Source organism: Muscardinus avellanarius, assembly GCF_963383645.1.
Source record: "Muscardinus avellanarius genome assembly, chromosome: 1".
Classification (NCBI taxonomy): Eukaryota; Metazoa; Chordata; class Mammalia; order Rodentia; family Gliridae; genus Muscardinus; species Muscardinus avellanarius.
In genome coordinates this window covers 229,718,891-229,740,804 of record NC_137786.1, presented here as the reverse complement: position 1 = coordinate 229,740,804, position 21,914 = coordinate 229,718,891, and the positions used below count along the sequence as shown (strand labels likewise).

The 21,914-nt window shown below is 48.6% G+C and overlaps 1 protein-coding gene across 1 annotated transcript; it reads right to left on the bottom strand.

Moving 5' to 3' along the window:
• Positions 1-9,408: 9,408 nt before the first annotated feature.
• On the bottom strand, positions 9,409-20,710 carry SLC3A2 (solute carrier family 3 member 2; the record flags this gene model as incomplete). Its single annotated transcript, XM_080692009.1, has 9 exons — positions 20,276-20,710; positions 19,746-19,919; positions 17,442-17,536; positions 14,309-14,377; positions 14,156-14,214; positions 13,857-14,034; positions 13,601-13,747; positions 9,878-9,961; positions 9,409-9,783 (listed from the first exon to the last, which is right to left on the bottom strand). The coding sequence occupies exons 1-9, from the start codon at positions 20,703-20,705 to the stop codon at positions 9,409-9,411; spliced, it is 1,611 nt and encodes a 536-aa protein (XP_080548135.1). The 5' UTR covers positions 20,706-20,710.
• Positions 20,711-21,914: the final 1,204 nt, after the last annotated feature.

The window sequence follows — 21,914 nt, the reverse complement described above, 5'->3', positions numbered from 1 at the left end:
TTTAGGAGGCTGAGACAGGAGGATGCCAGGTTCACAGCCAGCCTCAGCTACTTAGTGCAGCCCTTAGCAACTCAGTGAGATCCTGTTTCAAAATAAAGAATAAAAAACAGGAATGGGGGTAGCCGGGCGTGGTGGCGCACGCTTGTAATCCCCGCGCTTGGGAGGCGGAGACAGGAGGATCGCACAGGTTCGAAGTCAGCCGCGCTGGCTTAAGAGACCCTGTTTCCAAAAATAAAAAAATAGGTCTGGGAGTGTAGCCCGGAGGTAGAAGGGCTTCCAGGAACCCCAGTACCACCAAAAAAAAAAAAAAAAAAAAATAGGAATGGGGGTATAACTCAGAGGTAGAATGCCCCTGGGTTCTATCTCCAGTACTGAAAAAAAAAAAAAAAAAAAAAACAGAACCTGGGGCTAACATGCCTCCGTTCTTACTCCACAAACCAGTTCTCTTTCCCAGGTCGGTCTCTCCCAAATTTCTGGAAAATCTGTAGATACTAGAGTTAACAGAAACAAACTGTAATTGCCCTGGCTTTTTTTAGGGGTGTGTGTGTGTGTGTGTGTGTGTGTGTGTGTGTAACTGGGGATCGAACCTCCCAGCTACACTCCACCCTTTTTTTTTAAACAGATTTTTACTAGATTGAGGAGAATCTTACTGCTTGCTGAGCCTGTGATCCTCCTGTCTCAGCCTCCCAAGTGCTGGGATTACAGGTCTGTGCCACAGTGCCCAGCTTCAAATTTTAAATGTATAAAACATCATCGCTGGCTATGGGTACAGTATGGTACAGCAGACCTCTAGAATTTTTCAGCTGCCTTCCCTGAAACTTTAGCCTTGTTGATTAGTAACTCCCTATTCCCCCTCCCTCCAGGTGCTGGCAACCACTTCTCTCTTTGATTCTAGGAATTTGATTACAATAGTCCCTCCTTAGTTGTGGTTTTGTTTTCCATGGTTTTAGTGGACCTTGGTCAACTGTGGTCCAAAAATGTTAAGAAAATTTCAGAATGTACAACAAGGCCGGGCGTGGTGGCGCACACTTGTAATCCCAGCATTTGAGAGGATGAGACAGGAGGATTGCACAGGTTGGAAGCCAGCCTCAGATACTTAGTGACGCCCTTTGCAACTTAGTGAGACCCTGTTTCAAAATAAAGAATAAAAGATAGGGCTGGGGGTGTTGCTTGGAGGTAAAATGCCCCTGGGTTCCATCCCCAGACCTGCAAACAAACAAACAAACAAACAAGTTTTAAATTGTGCTGCTCAGAATAGTGTGATGAAATCTGCTCCAGCCTGCTTGGCTCACAAATCATCCCCTTGTCTAGCGTATCCATGCTGTATAGTCTAGTCGCTCTGCAGCTGTCTTAATTATAAGATGGACCATTGCAGTCTTGTTGTACTTCTTGTGTTCAAGTAGGCCTTATTTGACTTAACAAGGATCCCAAAGTACAGGGGTAGCAACACTGGCAAGTAGGTATGGCAAAGAGAAGCCATAAAGTACTTCCTGTAAGTGCAAAGATGAAACTTTATGACGTAAGGGGGAAAAGGAGTTAGATGTTGTATTGCCAATAATCCCAGTTTTTTTTGGTTTTTTTTTTTTTTTTTTTTTTGGTACTGGAGGTGGAACCCAGGGGTTTTTCTACCTCCGGGCTATACTCCCAGACCTATTTTATACTTTATTTGGACACAGGGTCTCACTAAATTGCTGAGAGCCTCACTAAGTAGCTGAGACTGGCTTCGAACCTGTGTGATCCTCCTGTCTCAGCTTTACTAGCTCTGGATTAAAAGCGTGTCCCACCATACCCGGCCCAGGAACCTATTTCAAACAAACAAAAAGAGCTATAGGTACAGCTCAGAGGTAGAATACTCCTGGGTTCAATCTCCCGCCCCCTCCTACACACAGAGCAAAGGGAAAAATAAAAAGAAAAAATGCTGAAGTTGCTAAGATCTACATATAAGAAGATTTTTTTTTTTTTTTTTTTTTTTTTTTTTTTTTTGCAGTACTGGGGATGAAACCCAGGGGCATTCTACCTCTGAGTGACACCCCCAGCCCTACTTTTTATTCTTTATTTTAGTGGTACTGGGGGTGGAACCCAGAAGCTTTCTACCTCTGGGCTATACTCCCAGACCTTTTTTATATTTTATTTGGAAACAGGGTCTCACTAAGTTGCTGAGAGCCTCACTAAGTAGCTGAGGCTGGCTTCGAACCTGTGTGATCCTCCTGTCTCAGCCTCCCAAGCGCAGGGATTACAAGTGTGCGCCACCACGCCGGGCACTCTATCCTTTTAATTTAAAACAGGGTCTCACTGAATTGCAAAGGGCCTCACTAAGTAGCTGAGGCTGTCTGTGAAACACGATCCTCCTGTCTCAGCCTCCCAAATGCTGGATTAAAAGTGTGCTCCACCACACCCAGCTCCTATTTTATATTTTATTTGAAAACAGGATCTCACTAAGTTGCTGAGACACTAAATCGCTGAGGCTGGTTTTGAACCTGCGATCCTCCTGTTTCAGCATCCCCGGTACTAGGATTACAAGTGTGTGCCAGCACGCCCAGCTCTTTTATTTTTATTTTGAAACAAGGTCTTGCCAGGTGGCTGAGAGTCACTACTTGCTGAGGCTGTCCTTGAACCTGTGGTCCTCTTGTCTTAGCATGCTAAATCCTAGGATTATAGGTGTGCACCACCATACCTGGCTTGCCTTAGCCTCTCAAGTAGCTGGGATTTCAGGTGTGTGCCACCCTGCTCAGTAGGACTCCTGTGGTTTAGACTCCTGTTGTTTAGACTCCTGTAGTTTAGTTTAGACTCCTGTAGTTTAGTTTAGACTCCTGTAGTTTAGACTCCTGTAGTTTAGACTCCTGTAGTTTAGTTTAGACTCCTGTAGTTTAGACTCCTGTAGTTTAGTTTAGACTCCTGTAGTTTAGTTTAGACTCCTGTAGTTTAGACTCCTGTAGTTTAGACTCCTGTAGTTTAGTTTAGACTCCTGTAGTTTAGACTCCTGTAGTTTAGTTTAGACTCCTGTAGTTTAGACTCCTGTAGTTTAGTTTAGACTCCTGTAGTTTAGTTTAGACTCCTGTAGTTTAGACTCCTGTAGTTTAGACTCCTGTAGTTTAGTTTAGACTCCTGTAGTTTAGACTCCTGTAGTTTAGTTTAGACTCTTATAGTTTAGTTTATACTCCTGTAGTTTAGACTCCTGTGTTTAGTTTAGACTCCTGTAGTTTAGACTCCTGTAGTTTAGTTTAGACTCCTGTAGTTTAGACTCCTGTAGTTTAGTTTAGACTCTTATAGTTTAGTTTATACTCCTGTAGTTTAGACTCCTGTAGTTTAGACTCCTGTAGTTTAGTTTAGACTCCTGTAGTTTAGTTTAGACTCCTGTAGTTTAGTTTAGACTCCTGTAGTTTAGACTACTGTAGTTTAGACTCCTGTAGTTTAGTTTAGACTCCTGTAGTTTAGACTCCTGTAGTTTAGACTCCTGTGGTTTAGACTCCTGTAGTTTAGACTTCCTTAATGGAACAAGTAGTACTGATCTTCCTGTGGCTGGATTTTTCACTTGGCATAATGTCCTCCAGGTTCATTTTTATGTTGCTGCACGGTTCAGCATTTCCTTTTATAAAGCAGAATAGCACTCCACTGTCTTTTCTATTTATTTATTTATTTTTATAAATACCGAGAATTGAACCCAGGGGAATTCTACCTCCTTATATTATTTTTATTTTGAAACAGGATCTTGCTAGGTTGATGAGAGTCTTACTACTTTCTGAGGCTGTCCTTGAACCTGGAATCTCCTGTCTCAGCCTCTCAAATTACTGGGATTACAAGTGTGCACCACCACACCTGACTCACCCTTTCTTTCTTTCTTTCTTTCTTTCTTTCTTTCTTTCTTTCTTTCTTTCTTCTTTTATATTATTTTTTTTGGTGGCAGTACTAGGGATGGAACCCAGGGACTTTCCACCTTTAGGCTACACTCCCAGACCTATTTTATATTTTATTTGGAAATAGGGTCTCCCTAAATTGCTGAGAGCCTCACTAAGTAGCTGAGGCTGGCTTCGAACCTATGCGATCCTCCTGTCTCAGCCTCCCAAGTGCGAGGATTACAAGCGTGAGCCACCACGCCCGGCTTCACCCTTCTTTCTTTAAAAAACATTTTTTTTATGCGTGTGTGTGTGTGTGTGTGTGTGTGTGTACTACTAGGACTTGAACCCAGGGGTAGTCAACCTCTGAGCTATACCCTAGTCCTATTTTAATTTTTATTTTGTTTGTTTGGTACTGGGGATTGAACCCAGGGGCACTGTGCCTCTGATCCACAACCCCCCACCTCCCCAGTTTAATTATTTATTTATTTTTATTTATTTATTTTTGCGGGTCTGGGGATGGAACCCAGAGGCATTTGACCTCCGAGCTACACCCCCTGCCCAATTTTTTATTCTTTATTTTGAAACAGGGTCTCACTGAGTTGCAGAGGGCCTCACTAAGTAGCTGAGGCTACCTGCAAACTGTGATCCTCCGGTCTCAGCCTCCCGAATGCTGGGATTACAAACCTGCGACAAGAAGCCCGGTTTTTTTTTTTTTTTTTTTTTTTTGAAACAGGGTTTTGCTAGGTTGATGAGAACCTCACTACTTGCTGATGTTGTCCTGAATCTTCTATCCTCCTTTCTCAATCTCCCAAGTATGAGGATTACAAGCATGTGCCATCATGCCCAGTTTAATTTTTATTTTGAAATAGGGTTTTGCTAAGCCGGGCGTGGTGGTGCATGCTTATAATCCCAGCATTTGGGAGGCTGAAGCAGGAGGATCGCAGTTTGTGGACAGCCTCAGCTACTTAGAGAGACTGTTTATAACTCATTTTAAAATAAAGAATAAAAAATAGGACTGGGGTGTAGCTCGGAGGTAGCATGCCCCTGGGTTCCATTCTCAGTGCTGCCAAAAAAAAAAAAAAAAAGTTAGGGTTTTGCTAAATTGCTCAGGGCCTCTAAGTTGCTGAGTGTATGAGGCAGAGACAGGAGGATCGCGCAGGTTCGAAGCCAGCCGCAGGTTCGAAGCCAGCCGCGCTGGCCGTAAGAGACCCTGTTTCAAAAATATAAAAAACAGGTCTGGGAGTGTAGCCCGGAGGTAGAAGGGCTTCCAGGAACCCCAGTACCACCAATAATAATAATAATAATAATAATAATAATAATAATAATAAATAATAAATAAATAAAAATTAAAAATAGGACTGAGGGTGTAGCTCAGAGGTAGAATGCACCTGGGTTCCATTCCCAGTACTACCCCCCCACACACACACACACACACATCAGCTGGGAGTCAGAGGGGAAGCCAGGCAGCAGAGAAGAGGAAGAAAGGGAGGGAGGGTGCTGGGACCCTGGGAAAGGCCAGGAAAGGGAAGGGGTGGGGAGGAGGTGGGCAGGGGAAGAAGGGAGGGAAGGCTGGGTGTGTCTTCTCAGGAATTTTGCTGAATCACACCTCAGCTCAGCCAGCACCTTCCCTATACTTCTCAAGCTCCACTCCGGCAAACAAGACCTGGGCTAAAGTTAACCCCAAGAACCCTGAGGTCTGCCTAAGAGTCAGGCTAACAGAAGGATCCAACAGCAAATACTGAGGGATTCCCTGTAAAATAAACACAGGATACACCGGCTTCTTATCCCGCCGGCTCCCCTGCCTTCCCCACTAGTCAAAGAGCCACACTGTTAAAATCAGTCAGACCACGCCGCTCTACTTACAACCTCCAACTTGAGCCGGGCATGGTGGTGCACACTTGTAATACCAGCATTCGGGAGGCTGAGACAGGAGGATCATGGTTCGAGGACAGCTTCAGCTACTTAGAGAGGCCCTTTGCAACTCAGTGAGACCCTATTTCCAAAAAATAAAAATAAAAAATAGGGCTGTGGGTATAGCTCGGAGATAGAATGCCCCTGGGTTCCATCCCCAATACTGGAAAAAAAAAAAAAAAAAGTAATAGGAATAGCCCGGTAGCCTGGCATGGTAGCAAAACATTTGTAATCCTAGTACTTGGAAAGCTGAGACGGGAGGATCACAGGTTCAAAACCAGCCTCAGCAACTTGGTGAGACCCAGTATAGGTAAAAAAAGAGACAAACAGGGAAAGAAAAGGGAGACTATGGCTTTAAATATAGCCTCCATTATGGTCCTCATCTTCACTTTAAAAGTTTATTTTCCATTAGACACACATTCCTAAAAGGCCCTCACTCTTTTGTTTTGTTTTTGCAGCACTGGGGATGGAACCCAGGGGCATTCTCCCTTCGAGCTACACTTCCAGGCCTATTTGATAATCTTTATTTTGAAACCGGGTCTCACTGAGTTGCAAAGGGCCTCACTAAGTAGCCGCGAACTGCAATCCTCCTGCCTCAGCCTCCCAAATACTGGGATTACAAGCGTGCACCAAGTCTGGCTTTTTAAGGTCCTCACTCTTAACCCTAAAGATAACATTTGATAAACAAAGTCTTAGATCACTATACATCTAGTTAATTCCATCCATAGGCCAGCAGTATATATTCTAGGTTGATAAGGACTATCTAGAAGAAATGTTGTTAAAAGGTCAATGATAAGCCGGGCGTGGTGGCGCACGCTTGTAATCCCCGTGTTTGGGAGGCAGAGACAGGAGGATCGCACAGGTTCGAAGCCAGCCGCGGGCGCTGGCTTAGGAGACCTTGTTTCCAAATAAAAATGTAAAAATAGGTCTGGGAGTTTAGCCCAGAGGTAGAAGGGCTTCCAGGAACCCCAGTACCACCAAAAAAATTAAAAAAAAAAAAGGTCAATGATACCTGATCAAGCCCAGAAGCATCCATCAATCACATGACAGAAGCTTGAAAACTGAGAAAAACCAGATTGCCACCTCTGCTTACACCGCTATGCACCCCCTTTTGGGGGTCTCCTATAAAATGCTTCTCTCTCTCTCTCTGGAGGTGGCCTGTGTTCTCTCTTAAATGTGTATTTTTTTACTTTCCCAAAGAAACCTCTATGTCTCTGGCACACGCTAAAATTTTGTCACCTTAGCCAGGAGCCTGGAGAGCTCAACTGATGAATCAACATCTCTCCGGAGAGGAGGATCACAACTTCAGCAACTTGGTGAGACTCTGTTTCAGAATAAAGAGCTGGGAGTGTAGCTCAAAGGAAAAATGCCCCTGGTTTTGATCCCCTGCACCAAAAAAATAAATAAATAATAAAACTCTTTCTCACCCCACATGTACTTTTTGGTTTTGGTTTGGTTTGGCACTGGGGATTGACCCAGGGGCATTCTACCTCTGAGCCCCAACCCTCTTTTATTTTCTTTGGAAACAGGGTCTGACTAGGTTGATGAAGTCTCACCAGTTGGCTGAGGCTCTCCTGAAACCTGTGATCCTCTTGTCTCAGCCTCCCAAGTACCAAGATTACAGGCACGCGCCACCACACCCAGTGGTCCTATATGCACTTTATTTATTTTTGTGGGTCTGGGGATGGAACCCAGAGGCTTTTGATCTCCGAGCTACACCCTCTGCTCAATTCTTTATTCTTTATTTTGAAATGGTCTCACTGAGTTGCAGAGGGCCTAAGTAGCTGAGGCTGCCCGCGAACCCCGATCCTCCGGTCTCGGCATCCCCAATGCTGGGATTACAAGCGTGCGCCACCACGCCCTGCAGTCCTATGTGCACTTTAGAAATACTCTGATCCAGAGTCTGGCCTTTGTCCTTAGCTATGAGGTAACCTCTCAGCCCTGGAATGTCTTTGTCTGGGAACTTCAAGCCACCAGTGCTTTATGGTGAGAGCTTTGGAACATGCAATCTCTGCAGGAAACAGACTAAAGCATTCACCCCACATCCCAGGAGAGGCTGGAGACTAAAGATCAGCCACACAGGCAGCAGAAGGCCGACGGATTCCAAGGTTCACACGTGCTTTTTGCTTACTCGTTGAGCATCATGCAGGAGGTATCGTGGCTGGGAGAGGACCCTGGTAACTTCACATTTGGACCCTTCTCAGATCCCGCCCTGTGGACCTTTGGCTGGCTGTGTGTCCTTTTGCTGTAAAACTGTGTTGAGTCTTGTCTATCTAAAGAATTACACACCCGAGGGTGCATGTGAGGACCTGCAGCCAGGGTCCGTGGCAAGGGCAGTCTTGTAGGGAACTGTGCTACTAATGTTGCCATTTGCCAATCTCTGCACCCTGCGACTTACCCTTGGTGATCTGCCAACCCATTGCCAACTACGCAGCTTTGCCTCATGAGCGTATCATGTTCCCACTCCAGTGCACTAGGAAAAAACAAGAGAAAGCTCCTTTCTCAGATACAACCAGATGGTTTCACTTACATTAGGTCTTTTACTTGAAGGTCCCCTCCTTGGTGAGCCCTCCATTTCACACTCCCCTCTTGCCCAAATGTGTTCCTACTTTACTTTTTCCTCCTTGAACACTATCACTGTATCCACTATAAGTTTTATTCCTCTTATTTCTTCCCCCTCTCCTCATAAGAATAAGCCCCAAGAAGGCAGGGATTCTGTATGGTTTTGTCTTGTGGTCTTGGAGATCAAACCCAGGGCCTTGTACACACTAGGCAAGTCTATTATTGAGCTACACTCCTAGCGAGGCAGGGATTTTTGTGGTACTGGGAACTCAGAGCCATTCTACTTCCAACCCAGAGTGCGTGCGTGCGTGCGTGCGTGCATGCGTGTGTGTTGCTAGGGAGGATTGAAGCCCAGTTTTATTTATTTAGAAACAGTCTTGCTAGGTTGATGAGTTTCACTACATTGAGGCTGTCCTTGAAACTGTGATCCTCCTGTCTCAGCCTCCCAAGTACTGGGATTCCAGGTGTGCACCACCACGCTCAGCTTGAGGCCGGGATTCTTGTGCTTCATTCTCTGCTGTACCCTCGGACCTGTACCAGTTCCTGGCCATGTGTTCAGTCTTTAATACATTCTTGTTGAATGAATGACCTAATCTATTATTACCTTTAGAAGTACGTTTAGGAAACCAAGTCACTCATCTCCTTCTCTTTCCCTAGGGGGGCAAGTCTGCAAAAACAGGAAATCTGAACACACCTGTCTAGAAACCTTTGCTAAGGGAAAGAAAGAGCTGGCAATACTCAAGCCTTCTAGAAGAACACCCAGGACTGGCCTGAGTCAGGAGGCCTGGCACCAGAGAAGAAGTCATCTTCTTCTCTGGGCACTGAAGCAGACTCCTGGGACTCTGGCTGAGATCACCATGGGGCAGGCCCAGGAGGGCACAGGAGGAAAGAAACTTCTATTGTGACAGAGGGGTGAAGGGAAGGCGAGACATCATCAGGCAGGAGTGACTTTTATTTGAAGACAGAAAATATTCTACTTGGGAGTTCATCTGTAATCTGCAAAAAAACCTTTTTTTTAAAAAAAAAGAAAAGAGAAAGAAAAAAGGCCAGAAGGGCCTGGGAAAGGGGTAGGGAGCGGGGCGGTCCTGGGCCGGCAGGGTCAGCCTACATAGGGGAAGTGCATGAGCAGCCCCTCGTAAGGCTCCAGGCTCAGGTGCTTCAGATCCAGAGAGACATCTTCCTGCCGGCCCGGCTGGGTACTGAGGAGCAGGACCGCACTGTCTGGCAGGCTGATGCTGGGCGGCAGATTGGAAGTCTCGAACCTGGCCAACACCCGCGTGTCTCTAAAGTTGAGCACCACCAGGTAACGCTCATTCTGGTCCCAGTGGCGGATGTAGGAGAAGAGGCCCAAGGAAGAGGAAGAGGAAGAGGAGAGGGCGTGGAAGTCCCCGTGCAGCAGAGAGCGCTCCTTCCCCCGATGGTCACTCAGCTTCCGGAACAGGGAGAGGAGGGAGCCAGGGTCTTCGTTCTGGCCCTGAGAACAATGAAAACACAGGAGGGCGTGAGGGCATCTCCTGGGGCCACTTCTCCAAGCCACCTGCCTGCTCCCTGCAATCTGAAACCCTTACCTTCACTGTCATATTGGCGCTTACAGGCCCTGCGGTGTTCGGGAGGCTGGATTCATCCCACAGCATGACCGGGGCCTCCGCAGGCTGAAGAGCAGAGAGAAAAGTACTTGAAGAAGGCCTGGTCCACTCTCCCTCATCCCATGCCCCTCGTCATCACGCCCTCACTTTCCTCCAGTCTCTGCTCAGCTTTCTGTGACTCTCGATATAAAATGCATCCCATCCTCTATTCTCTACGTCGTTTATCCTGCCTGCTTGCTTATTGCGGGTCTGGGAATGGAACCCAGGGGCTTTCAACCTCCGAGCTACAATACCTGCACTATTATTTTATTCTTTATTTTGAAACAGGGTCTCATAAGTTACGGAGAGCCTCACTAAGTAGCTGAAGCTGTCCGTGAACTGCGATCCTCCGGTCTCAGTCTACTGAATGCTGGGATTACAATCGTGCACCACCACATCCGACTCTCTCTTGCTTTTTTTGGCATTGCACTTATCAGCACCTGGCATCTTTATTATATTTGCTCATGATCAAATTTTACTACCTCCAGCACTTTTAGGAAGCTATTGTGTTCTTGGCTGTAGTGTACAGCAGTTGGCCAATAAAAATCTGTGGTCTAGAGTAGGGTGCGGTGGCGGACACCTACAATCCCAGTACTTGGGGAGGCTGAAACAGGAGGATCACAAGTTTTAAGCCAGTCTCACCAACTTATCAAGACACTATTTCTTTTTTTTTTTTTTTTTTGGTGGTACTGGGGGTGGAACCCAGGGCCTTTTTCTACCTCCAGGCTATACTCCCAGATCTATTTTATATTTTATTTGGAAACAGGGTCTCACTAAGTTGCCGAGAGCCTCACTCAGTAGCTGAGGTTGGCTTCGAACCTGTGCGATCCTCCTGTCTCAGCCTCCCCCAAGCGCGGGGATTACAAGCTTGCGCCACCACGCCCGACTAGCAAGACACTATTTCCAAATAAATAAGATAGAGCTGAAGGTATAGCTCAAAGGCAGAATGCTCCTGATTACAATCTTTAGCACCGCAAAAAAAAATCTGTGGATTAAATGATCAGTCCTACAAATATCAGTTGGACACCAACTCTAATGTATGGCTAAAGCTAGTGAATGCCTTCAAGGTAGTATCAAATCACCCACCCTGACACTTCCTTGTTTACTTGTCTGGCTCTCTAACTGTGAGCTGCTAGAGGACTCAGAGCCTAGTACAAGTACCCATTGTCCAATGAACAAATGAATGACGGCTACCATACTGAACATCTACCAAGGACCAGGTACTGCCATAAAAACTAGGCAGCTATCCGGGCGTGGTGGCGCACGCTTGTAATCCCCGCGCTCGGGAGGCTGAGACGGGAGGATCGCGCAGGTTCAAAGCCAGCCTCAGCTACTGAGTGAGGCTCTCGGCAACTTAGTGAGGCCCTGTTTCCAAATAAAATATAAAGTAGGGCTGGGAGTATAGCCCGGAGGTAGAAAGCCTCTTGGGTTCCACCCCCAGTACCACCAAAATAAATAAAACTAGGCAGCTAAGCCAGGCACTGACTGGGGTGCATGCCTGTAATCCCAATACTGGGAAGGCTGAAACAGGACTGAAGGTTCAAATACAGCCTCAGTAACTTAGCAAGGCCCTCGGCAACTGAGACCCAGCCTCAAAATAAAAAATTAAAAGGTGCTGAGGTGAGGCTGAGGTTGAATGCCCCTGGGTTCAATCCCCAGTATCAAAGAGGAAGAATAAAAAGGCCGTTAGTCAGGTGTGGCGACATACACCCACAGTCCTAGCCACCAAGGAAAGCGAGGCAGGAGGACAGCAGCAAAGCATTCAGAGCCAGCTTGGGCAAGAGAGCCCAACTCTTCATTTATTTTCCTGTTGTTAGGGAGAATTTTTTTTTATGGCTGTTACTAAGGATTGAATTGAAGGACATTCAACCTCCAAGCTACATTCCCAGCCCTTTTCATTTTTAATTTACTTTTTGTGTGTGTGATACTGTAGATGGAGATCAGGAACATTCTACCTTTGAGCCACACCCCAGCCCTATTTTATTTTCATTTGGGAACAGAGTCTCACAAAGTTGCCGATTCGAAGTTGCCAAGGCTGGCTTTGACCCTGTGATCTGCCCGTCTCGGCCTCCAAAGTACTAGGATTACAGGAACCCACCACCATGCCTGGATTATCTGCAGTACTAAGGATGGAACCCAGAAGCATTCTACCTCTAAGCTACACCCTAGCCCTATTTCTTCATTCTGTGTGTGTGTGTGTATGTGTGTGTGTGTGTGTGTGCGCGTGTGCGTGTGTGTGTGTGTGTAACTGGGGATGGAATCCAGAGGCATTCTACCAAGCTATACCCTCAGCCCATTTTTTATTCTTTTTATTTTTTTTTGGGTGGTACTGGGGGTGGAACCCAGAGACTTTCTACCTCCGGGCTATACTCCCAGACCTTTTTTTTATATTTTATTTGGAAACAGGGTCTCACTAAGTTGTTGAAAGCCTCACTAGTAGCTGAGGCTGGCTTTGAACCTGTGCGATCCTCCTGTCTCAGCCTCCCAAGGGCGGGGATTACAAGCGTGCGCCACCACGCCCAGCCTCATTATTTTAAGACAGGGAGCCGGGCGCGGTGGTGCACGCTTGTAATCCCAGGATTTGGGAGGCTGAGACCTGAGCATCGCGGTTGGTGGGCAGCCTCAGCTACTTAGTGAGGCCCTCTGCAACTCAGGTCGAATGCCCCTGGGTTCCATCCCCAGATCCGCAAAAAAAAAAAAAAAAAAACAGGGTCTCCCTGAGATGCAAAGGGCCTCACTATGTAGATGAAGCTGGATGCGAACCACAAACCTCCTGTCTTAGCCTCCGAATGCTGGGATTACAAGTGTGCGCCATCATGCTGGGCTTATTTTTATATTTTAAACAGGGTCTCACTCAGTTGCTGAGGGTCTTACTATGCTGCTGAGGCTAGCCTCAAACCTGTGATCCTCCTGTCTCAGCCTCCCAAATACTGGGATTAAAGGTATGTACCACAATAGAAGATTGAACTCATCTCATAGAATAGGCCTTCATTTTTTTTTTTTTTTTGGTGGTACTGGGGGTGGAACCCAGAGGCTTTCTACCTCCAGGCTATACTCCCAGACCTTTTTTTTATATTTTATTTGGAAACAGGGTCTCACTAGGTTGCTGAGAGCCTCACTAAGTAGCAGAGGCTGGCTTCGAACCCGTGCAATCCTCCTGTCTCAGCCTCCCGAGCGCGGGGATTCCAAGCACCCGGCTATAGGCCTTCATTTAATTGTAAGCATTCTACAATTAACCATTCTTTTTCTTTCTTTTTTTCTTTTTTATGTACTGGGGGTTGAACCCAGGGGCATTCTACCTCCAAGCTGCACTCAGTCCTATTTTTTTTTTTTTTTGAGGCAGGATCTAAGTTGCAGAGGGCCTCACTAAGTAGCTGAGGCTGTCCACCAACCGCGATGCTCAGGTCTCAGCCTCCCAAATCCTGGGATTACAAGCGTGCGCCACCACGCCCAGCCCAATTAACCACTTTAAATGCAGTGTCATGGAGCAGATGACCAGCCCTGAGATGGGTGAAATAACCCCCAAGGCCACACAACTGCTGACTAGGGAGAATGGAGGACGGGACCACCCCAAAGCTGATGTCCACCACCACCATCCACAGAAAACCCAGGACACAACAGATGAACAAGACCTCCCCAGTGTGCTGGCCAGAGAGCAGGGGATACCTGTCCAGGTACAACAGCAGCTGCCTCCAGGCCAATCTCGTCCCCATAGCTGAAAACAGGGGTGCCCGGCAGGGTGAAGAGCAGTAGCTGGTAGAGTCGGAGGAGCGGAGTCGGCACGAAGGACGTCAGGAGCCCGGCCTGCGACAGCTGCAGGGACAGGCACGGTGAGCCCCAGGGCCCGCCTCTGCCCCGCCTCCCAGCAGGCCTTTCCAGCCAAAGGCCCTGCCCCGCGCGCGCCGGCCTGCGTGGTACTCACACTCCAGCTGCACCAGCCACTGCCAGTGGCATTCAAATACTGGGTGACTAGTAGTTTCACATTCTCCCCCAAGGCAACGGAATTGGACAGGTACGAGCTAGTCAACAGCAGGTCCTCGCTGGATTCCAGTAGGTTCAGGATCTGCTGCAGGTTGGAGTCAGTTCCTGCAATCAAGAGCCTGCGCAGGGCAGGGCAGCAGAGACGTCGTTGGTATGGGACAGGAAAGCAACAATAAAAGTGAACAAAGTTTCCTGGTTCCCCCAAAGGGGCTGAATCGGAGAAAGGAGTCTGGCACCCACCGGTCCTCACTGAAGTTCTTGGTGATGTTCTGCCACTCGGCCAAAAATGAGGAGGCATTCTAGAAGGCAAGAAAGCAGAATCAAGAAACGGGGACCGTTACCCGGCCCTCTGTTCACACCCAAGCTTTGCCTCCCGTGCAGAAAGACACTCACCGTCAGATTCTCCACGTCTCGAAACTGGAACCCGTGCACGCCAGCCTGCAGCCAAAACTGCAGCGCTGCCTACAGGGGACACGCGAACGCAGGACACGGATCAACACGCAGGCAAAGATTCTGCAAAACCCCAGCCCCTCATAACCTTCTCCACAAGGAGCTTCCCCCCAGACTTTAGGGAGTAGCTGGTCTGCACAGAACTCTCATCTGCATTACAAAGGCCCCCTCCCTCTCTAACCTCCCACTGACTCTCCCTGTGCTATCTAGCATTTTTCTTTATTCCTGCCTGTGGAAACTCACACAGCCATCCCTTGCACAGCTGTGGAAAGGGCCCAAGAGAAAACCGCGCGTCCATAAGCATAACTGCATTTCACTCGCAGCCTATGGCATGCTGGGATCCTCTACTTTGCAGATATGTAAACAGGCTCAGGAAAGCAAGGAATCTCAAGATCCTCATCAGGGCCCAGCAGAGACAGGACCTCAAGTGCCAGTGGGGGGCAAAAGTGCTTAACCCGCTCCTTGTTTCCTGAGACTGGGCAGGGCTGGTTGGAGGGAGGCCCAGGATGAAAGATTGAAATTCAAAGCACAGCCCCAGGGTAGTTGAGGCCAATTCCGCAGAGCAAGCCCCAGCCTGAGCACAGCTCGCGCCCTGCCCCAGCACCCCCTTCTTCCTTGTCTCCTGCTCTGGTCTCCATTTACTTCTGAACCTACCACCCCTCCCCATACCCTGTCATCTGTAACTTTTTTTCCTCTTTATTTCATTTTGGGAACTGGGGATTGAACCCCGGATAACTGTATTTCAGAGCCCTTTTATTTTGAAACAGAACTCTGTGTGTGTGTGTGTGTGTGTGTAACTAGAGAATGAACCCAGGGTGTTCTACCTCTGAACTATATACCGCTAACCCTTTTTATTTTTATTTGTTTATTTTTGGTGGTACTGGGGATGGAATCCAGAGGCTTTCTACCTCCGGGCTATACTCCCAGACCTATTTTTTATATTTTATTTGGAAACAGGGTCTCACTAAGTTTTTGAGAGCCTCATTAAGTAGCTGAGGTTGGCTTCGAACCTGTATGATCCTCCTGTCTCAGCCTCCCAAGCGCAGGGAATACAAGTGTGCGCCATCATGCCCGGCAACCCTTTTTATTTTTTGTTTGAAGATAGGGTCTCATCAAGTTGCTGAGGGCCAGGCTAAATTGCTGAGGCCGGCCTTGAACCTCCAATCTTGCCCTCTTCAGCCTCTCAAGTACTGGGATTATAGGTGTGAGCCACCATATCCCGCTTCCATCAGTAACTTTTTTTTTTTGGTGGTACTGGGGATGGAACCCAAGGCCTTTTTCTATCTCCGGGCTATATTCCCAGGCCTATTTTATACTTTATTTGGAAACAGGGTCTCACTAAATTGCTGAGAGCCTCACTAAGTAGCTGAGGCTGGCTTCAAACCTGTGCCATCCTCCTGTCTCAGCCTCCCAAGGGCGGGGATTACAAGTGTGTGTGTGTGTGTGTGTGTGTGTGTGTGTGTGTGTGTGTGTCACCACGCCCAGCTTAACTTTTTTTTTTTGCAAAACTGGGGATTGAACTCGGGCATTCCACCTCCAAGTTACACCCTAGTCCTATTTTTTTATTTTTGCAGTACTGTGGTACTGGGGATGGAAGCCAGGGGCATTCTATCTGAGCCCTATTTTTTATTCTTTATTTGGAAACGAGGTCTCATTGAGTTTGAGGGCCTCACTAAGTAGCTGAGGCTGTTTGCAAACCGTAATCCTCCTGTTTCAGCCTCTTGAATGCTAGGATTACAAACCACACCTGGCCTATTTTACTTATATATTTATTTATTTTGCAGTACTGGGGATGGAATCTAAGGGCTTTCTACTTCCGAGCTATACCCCCAGCCCTATTTTTTATTCTTTTAAAACAGCATCTCAGTGAGTTGCCAAGGGCCTCACTAAGTAGCTGAGGCTATCCACGAATCACAATCCTCCTGTCTCAGCCTCCTGAATTCTGGGATTACAAACATGTTCCACCACACCTAGCTTTTTATTGGGAATTTCTTTTTCAGAACTGAGGATTGAACCCAGGGGCATTCTACCACATAGCAACACCCCCAGCCCTATTTTTTTCATTATTTTGAAACAGTCTCACTAAGTTAGAGAGGGCCTCACTAAGTAGCTGAGGCTGTCAGCAAACCTCAATCCTGTATCAGGCTCCCAAATGCTGGGATTACAAGCATCCACTGCCACGCCTGGCTCCTTGTCTTTATTTAGAAACAGGGCCTCACAAAGTAGCTGAGGCCCTTGAACCTGCAATCCTCCAGTTTCAGCCTCCTATAAATTCTTAGATTACAAGTATGTACCACTACGCCCAGCTTCATCAGTAACTTTTTTCGGTACTGAGGATTGAACCCAGGGGTATTCTACCTCCAGGCTATACTACCCAGCCCTGACACAACTCCCAAATGCTGGGATTACAAATCTGGACTACCACGCCCAGCTCTATCAGTAACTTTTGGTGTGTGTGGGGGGGTGGAAACTCAGGGGCATTCTACCTCCAAGCTATATCCCCAGCCCTATTTTTTATTCTTTATTTTAAGAGTCTCAATGAGTTGTAGAGGGCTTCACTAAGTAGTAGCTGAGGCTATCCTCAAACTGCAATCCTACTGTCTCAGCCTCCCAAGTGCTGGAATTACAAGCATGTCTCCTAGCACTGGGCATGTTGTATGTATACAGGGAATCAAAAACATCTATAATATATTTGGCACAGTCCCAGACACATAAGAAAAACCTGGTGCTTACAGTTTCAGACTGGGCTCCTCGCCAGATACATCAAACAAGAACTGGGAAAGCAGTCAGGACATGATTCCCACAGTGAAAGAAAAGGACTTCCTATCCCCAAAGAAAAATCAAACCTCCAGATGGACATCTGACAAGTTCCCTTCCTGGCACTGTCTCACCCCCAGAGCCAGGGAAACAAGAAACAGCAGGAGGGTACTACTGGCCTGCCTACCCTTCCAGCTACGTGGAGGAGGTAGGTACTCTGCTGCCGGAGCCAGGCTGGGTGTAGCATGGGCTATGAGTGGTCATAAAGAGCCCCAGCACCTGGCTCCCACTGGCCATCGGCTCCAGCATGGTCACTCACCTTCACCTTGCTGGCCACGAGGTCCACCTGAGTGGGGAGGAACCATGAGTCAGCGCCCCGGTAGTTGGGAGTGAGGTCCAAAATAACTTGAATGCCTACAACAATGGAAAAGAGGGAGGAAGTCACGGGAGAGCGAGGGAAAGGGAACGCCCACAAGTCTGCAGAGCCATTCATAGGTGTGACTCAGTACTATAGGCTGGATCTACACCCTGCCAAAGCCCCAAGGTTTGAAGGTAGCAAAGAACGCTGAGTTGTGGGTCCCTGGGCTCCCCCTGCCCTCCAAAGTAAATGTTTTGTGGGTTTTTTGTGGTTGATTTTTTGCAATACTGGAAATGGAACCCAGGGGCATTCTATTTCTGACCTACATCCCCAGCCTTATCTTTTATTCTTTATTTTGAAACAGCGGCTCCCTGAGTTGCAAAGGGCTTCACTAAGTAGCTGAGGCTGGCCCTGAACCACAATCTCCTGTCTCAGCCTCCCAAGTACTAGGATTATAAATGTGCGCCACCATGCCTGTCTCAAAATGAATGCTTTAAAATTTATTTCTAAGCTGGGCGTGGTGGTGCACACTTGTAACCCTAGTACTTGGGAGACTGAGACAGGAGGATTGCGCGTTGAAGGACAGCCTCAACAATTTCGTGAGGCTCTCAGCAACCTAGTGAGACTGTTTACTAATAAGAAATAGAATTGGCCTTGGGGTATAGCTCAGAGGTAAAATACCTCTGGGTGCCATTTCCAGTACAACAAAAAAATAAAATACATTTCTGAGCTGGGTGTGGTGGCGCAAACCTAGAATCCTGAGAGGCTGAGACAGAAGACTGTAGGTTCAAAGCCAGTCTCTGCAACTTAGTGAGGCTCTTAGCAACTTAACAAGACCCTGTTTCCAAATAAATATAAATAAATATAAAACAAGATTGGGAGTATACCCCAGAGGTAGAAGGCCCCTGTGTTCCATCTCCAGTATCAAATAAAAATAAATATATGTAAATTAAGCTGAAATACAATATTGGGCTCCTTCTCCCAAAAAAAAAAAGATCTATAGTTTTACAAATTTAAAAACCACTGAAGCAAAGCTGGGCATGGTGGCACACGCTTGCAATCCCAGCATTCGGGAGGCTGAGACCAGAGGAGCGCAGTTCACGGACAGCATCGGCTACTTAGTAAGGCCCTCCGCAACTTAGTGAGGCTCTGTTTCAAAATAAATTAAAAAATAGGGCAGGGGGTGTGGCTCAGAGGTCGAATGCCTCTGGGTTCCATCCCCAAACAAAACAAAACAAAACAAAAAAAACACTGAAGCTGAGAAAGGAGGACTGCACAGGTTTGAAGACAGCCTCGGCTACTTAGCGAGGCTCTTTGCAACTCAGTGAGACCCTGTTTCAATAAAGAATAAAAAATAGGGCTAGGGGTGTCACTCAGAGGTAGAATGAATGCCCCCTGGGTTCCATCCCCAGAACCACAAAAAAAATAAAAATATAAAAAATAAACTGAATCTGAACAAGGTGGCACATGCTTATAATCCCAGTACTTGAGAGGTCGAAACAGGAGGATCCCTGGTTTGAGGACTGCCTCAGCAACTTAGGCCCTGTTTCCAAATAAAGAAAAAAAAAAAATAGGGCAGGGGTATAGCTCGGAGGTCAAATGCCCCAGGGTTCCATCCCCAAACCCACCAAAAAAAAAAAAAAAGGAAAACGGAGCTGAGTGTGTTGGTGCACACTTGTAATTCTAGTACTTGGGAGGCTGCAACAGGAGGATCGCATGCCTCAGCTACTTAGTAAGGCTTTCAGCAGCTTAGTGAGACCCTGCTTCCAAAAAAATAGTTCTGGGAGTGGAGCTCAGATGTAGAAGGTCCCTGTGTTCCATCCCCAGTATCACAAAATAAATAAAATTAATTTAATTTAAAAGGGCTAGGGTTATAACTCAGAGCAGAATGCCCTTGAGTTCAAGCCCCAGCACCAAAAAAAAAAAATAAAATAAAAATAAAAATTTAAAAACTAAAAATAAAAACCACTGATTTAGGGGGGCAGAGGAAAACCTGGTTTAGTAAAAGTCTACCTTTTTTGCAAACAAGAACATTAAGGCCCAGATGTTAAGTAAACTGCTCAGGACTGCCTAGCCAAGTAGAAAGTCCAGAACTTGGTAAGGAATCTACTTCAGGCTGAAGCCTAACAGATCTCCACAGTGCCTGGCCCAGGAAAACTCAGAGCCAGTTATGAGCTAATCGGGCAAAAATCCTCTCCTGCTTTTCCTCCCGCCAGACGGCCAGGCCCCTTCTCCCTGCTTCACCGGGAAGCCCTGGACACCCACTCTTTTTCTTGGCCGATTGAAGGAAACTGTCAAAATCTTCCTTGGAGCCAAGCGTGGGGTCGATCAGTTCCAGGTCGGTCTGCTCGACGTCATCTTTCTGATTCTTGTGAATGGGGCCCAGCACAACGCCCTTCACCTTCAGGGTGCTCAGGTAATCCAGGTGCTCCCTCAGACCTGGAATGGGAGTGGGGAGGGGGTCAAGCTGGGTTAACAGGCCTGGGAGAGGCTGCGGGCCTCCTCCCCGGGCCCACGGGGGTGGGGGTGGAGGGAGAGTGAATCATGAGACTCGAGCCTCGAGGAGCTGATGTCAGGGATCTTACACATTGCTTCAGAAACCGGTTACGACCGGCCCAGGGACCGCATGGTATGCGTGGGGGGGGGGTGCTGACTCAGCCCCTCTCCTGAACAATAGGAGCTGGGCTGGTGTTCTTCAAAGGAAGGAGTCGGTGGAGAACCGCCTGAGTCCCCCAGGCAGGGAGAGGGCCAGAGGGGCGCGGTGCGGGCCGGGCGGGGGGGTGCGCCGCACTCACCGGCTAGGCCGCCCCCGCCGCTGCCCTGGAAGGCCCGCACGTCGCCGATGCGGTAGAGGGCGCCTTTGTGCCACCACTTCTGCGCGGGCAGCTCACGGCAGCGGGGCGCCCGCACGATGATGACCACGGCGCCCGCGAGCATGCCGAGCCAGCCCAGCCAGAAGAGCAGCAGCAGCGCCCAGCGGGTGCGCACCCAGCCGGGGCTGCCCGCCACCTTCAGCAGCTCCTCCTTGGACAGGCCGGTGAACTTGGCGGCCGCCTCCGCCCGCGCGTCGTCCTCGGCCACCTTGATCTTCACCAGGCCGTTCTTCTCCCCGCCGCCGCCGGCCACCGCCATGGCGGCGCCCGACGCCGCGTTCATCGGCTGCTTCTCGGGTTCCAGCTCGTTCAGCTCCACCTCCTTCATGTCCACCTCGGCGTCCAGGCTCATAACACCTGCAGGACCGACGACGAGACGCAGCCTGAGCTCGGGTGCCCAGACTCCGCAGCCCAAGACGGTCCCCGGGCGAGTGCGGCTCTGCCCCGCGCTGCGCCCGACTAAGAGGGCGCGGCGTCGCGGAGAGCCCAGGCCCCGCCCAGATCCGCCCAGGCCCCGGGTCGCCCCGCCCAGATCCGCCCAGGCCCCGGGTCGCCCCGCCCAGATCCGCCCAGGCCCCGCCCCTCTAGGCGGAACTCGGGACTGCGAGGTCACGGGGCGGGGCAGCCGCGGCCGGAGCGCCCTCCCACCCCTGCGACCTCCGGCTTCTCCGCTAGAACTCCACCCCATCGGGTTCCTTCTGCGCGGAGAGCCGGGCGGGGCGGGGCGCCCTTGTGATCACAGTACTTTGGAGGCTCCGACTGGAGGATTGCTGGTTCACAGCCAGGCTCAGCAATTTAGTGAGGCCGTCTGCAACTTAGTGAGGACCTGTTTCTTTTCTTTTTTTTTTTTTTTTTGGTGGTACTGGGAGTGGAACCCAGAGGCTTTCTACCTCCGGGCTATACTCCCAGACCCATTTTATATTTTTAATTTAGAAACAGGGTCTCACTAAGTTGCTAAGAGCCTCACTAAGTAGCTGAGGCTGGCTTTGAACCTGCACGATCCTCCTGTCTCAGCCTCCCAAGCGCGGGGATTACAAGCGTGCGTCACCACGCCCGGCCAGGACCTGTTTCTAAATAAATAAAATAGGCCTGAGGGTGTAGGTTGGAGGGAGAATGCCCCTGGGTTCCATCCCCAGTACCACAAAAAAAAAAAAAGAAAGAAAGAAAGAAAGAAAGAAAGAAAGAAAGAAAGAAGCAGGAGTTACCCCCCTGGAGGACTCATTCATCCCGAAGCCCCTCCATCATCTCCCAAAGGCAGCCCGAGGTCCCTACTCGCCCACTCTGCAGACATGTGGGTACTCAGGACACCATCATCCATCTACCCCTGGCAGGCCACCACCTCCTGGTCTTCCCAGCTTCTCCGGGCCACTTGCATCCCAGCCAGCCTGACCCAACCTCTGCTCCCCCACCCAGGCTTGTCCTCTCAGGCCTCAGCCTGGCACTCGACCTCAGCGTCCCGCAGGGCACTCTGCTTGGCCGCCTCTTCCGTTAGTTCCTCATGCAGCACACACTACAGTCCTCTGCTTCATTAACTACTGGATTAACTCTAACCCATTCTTCT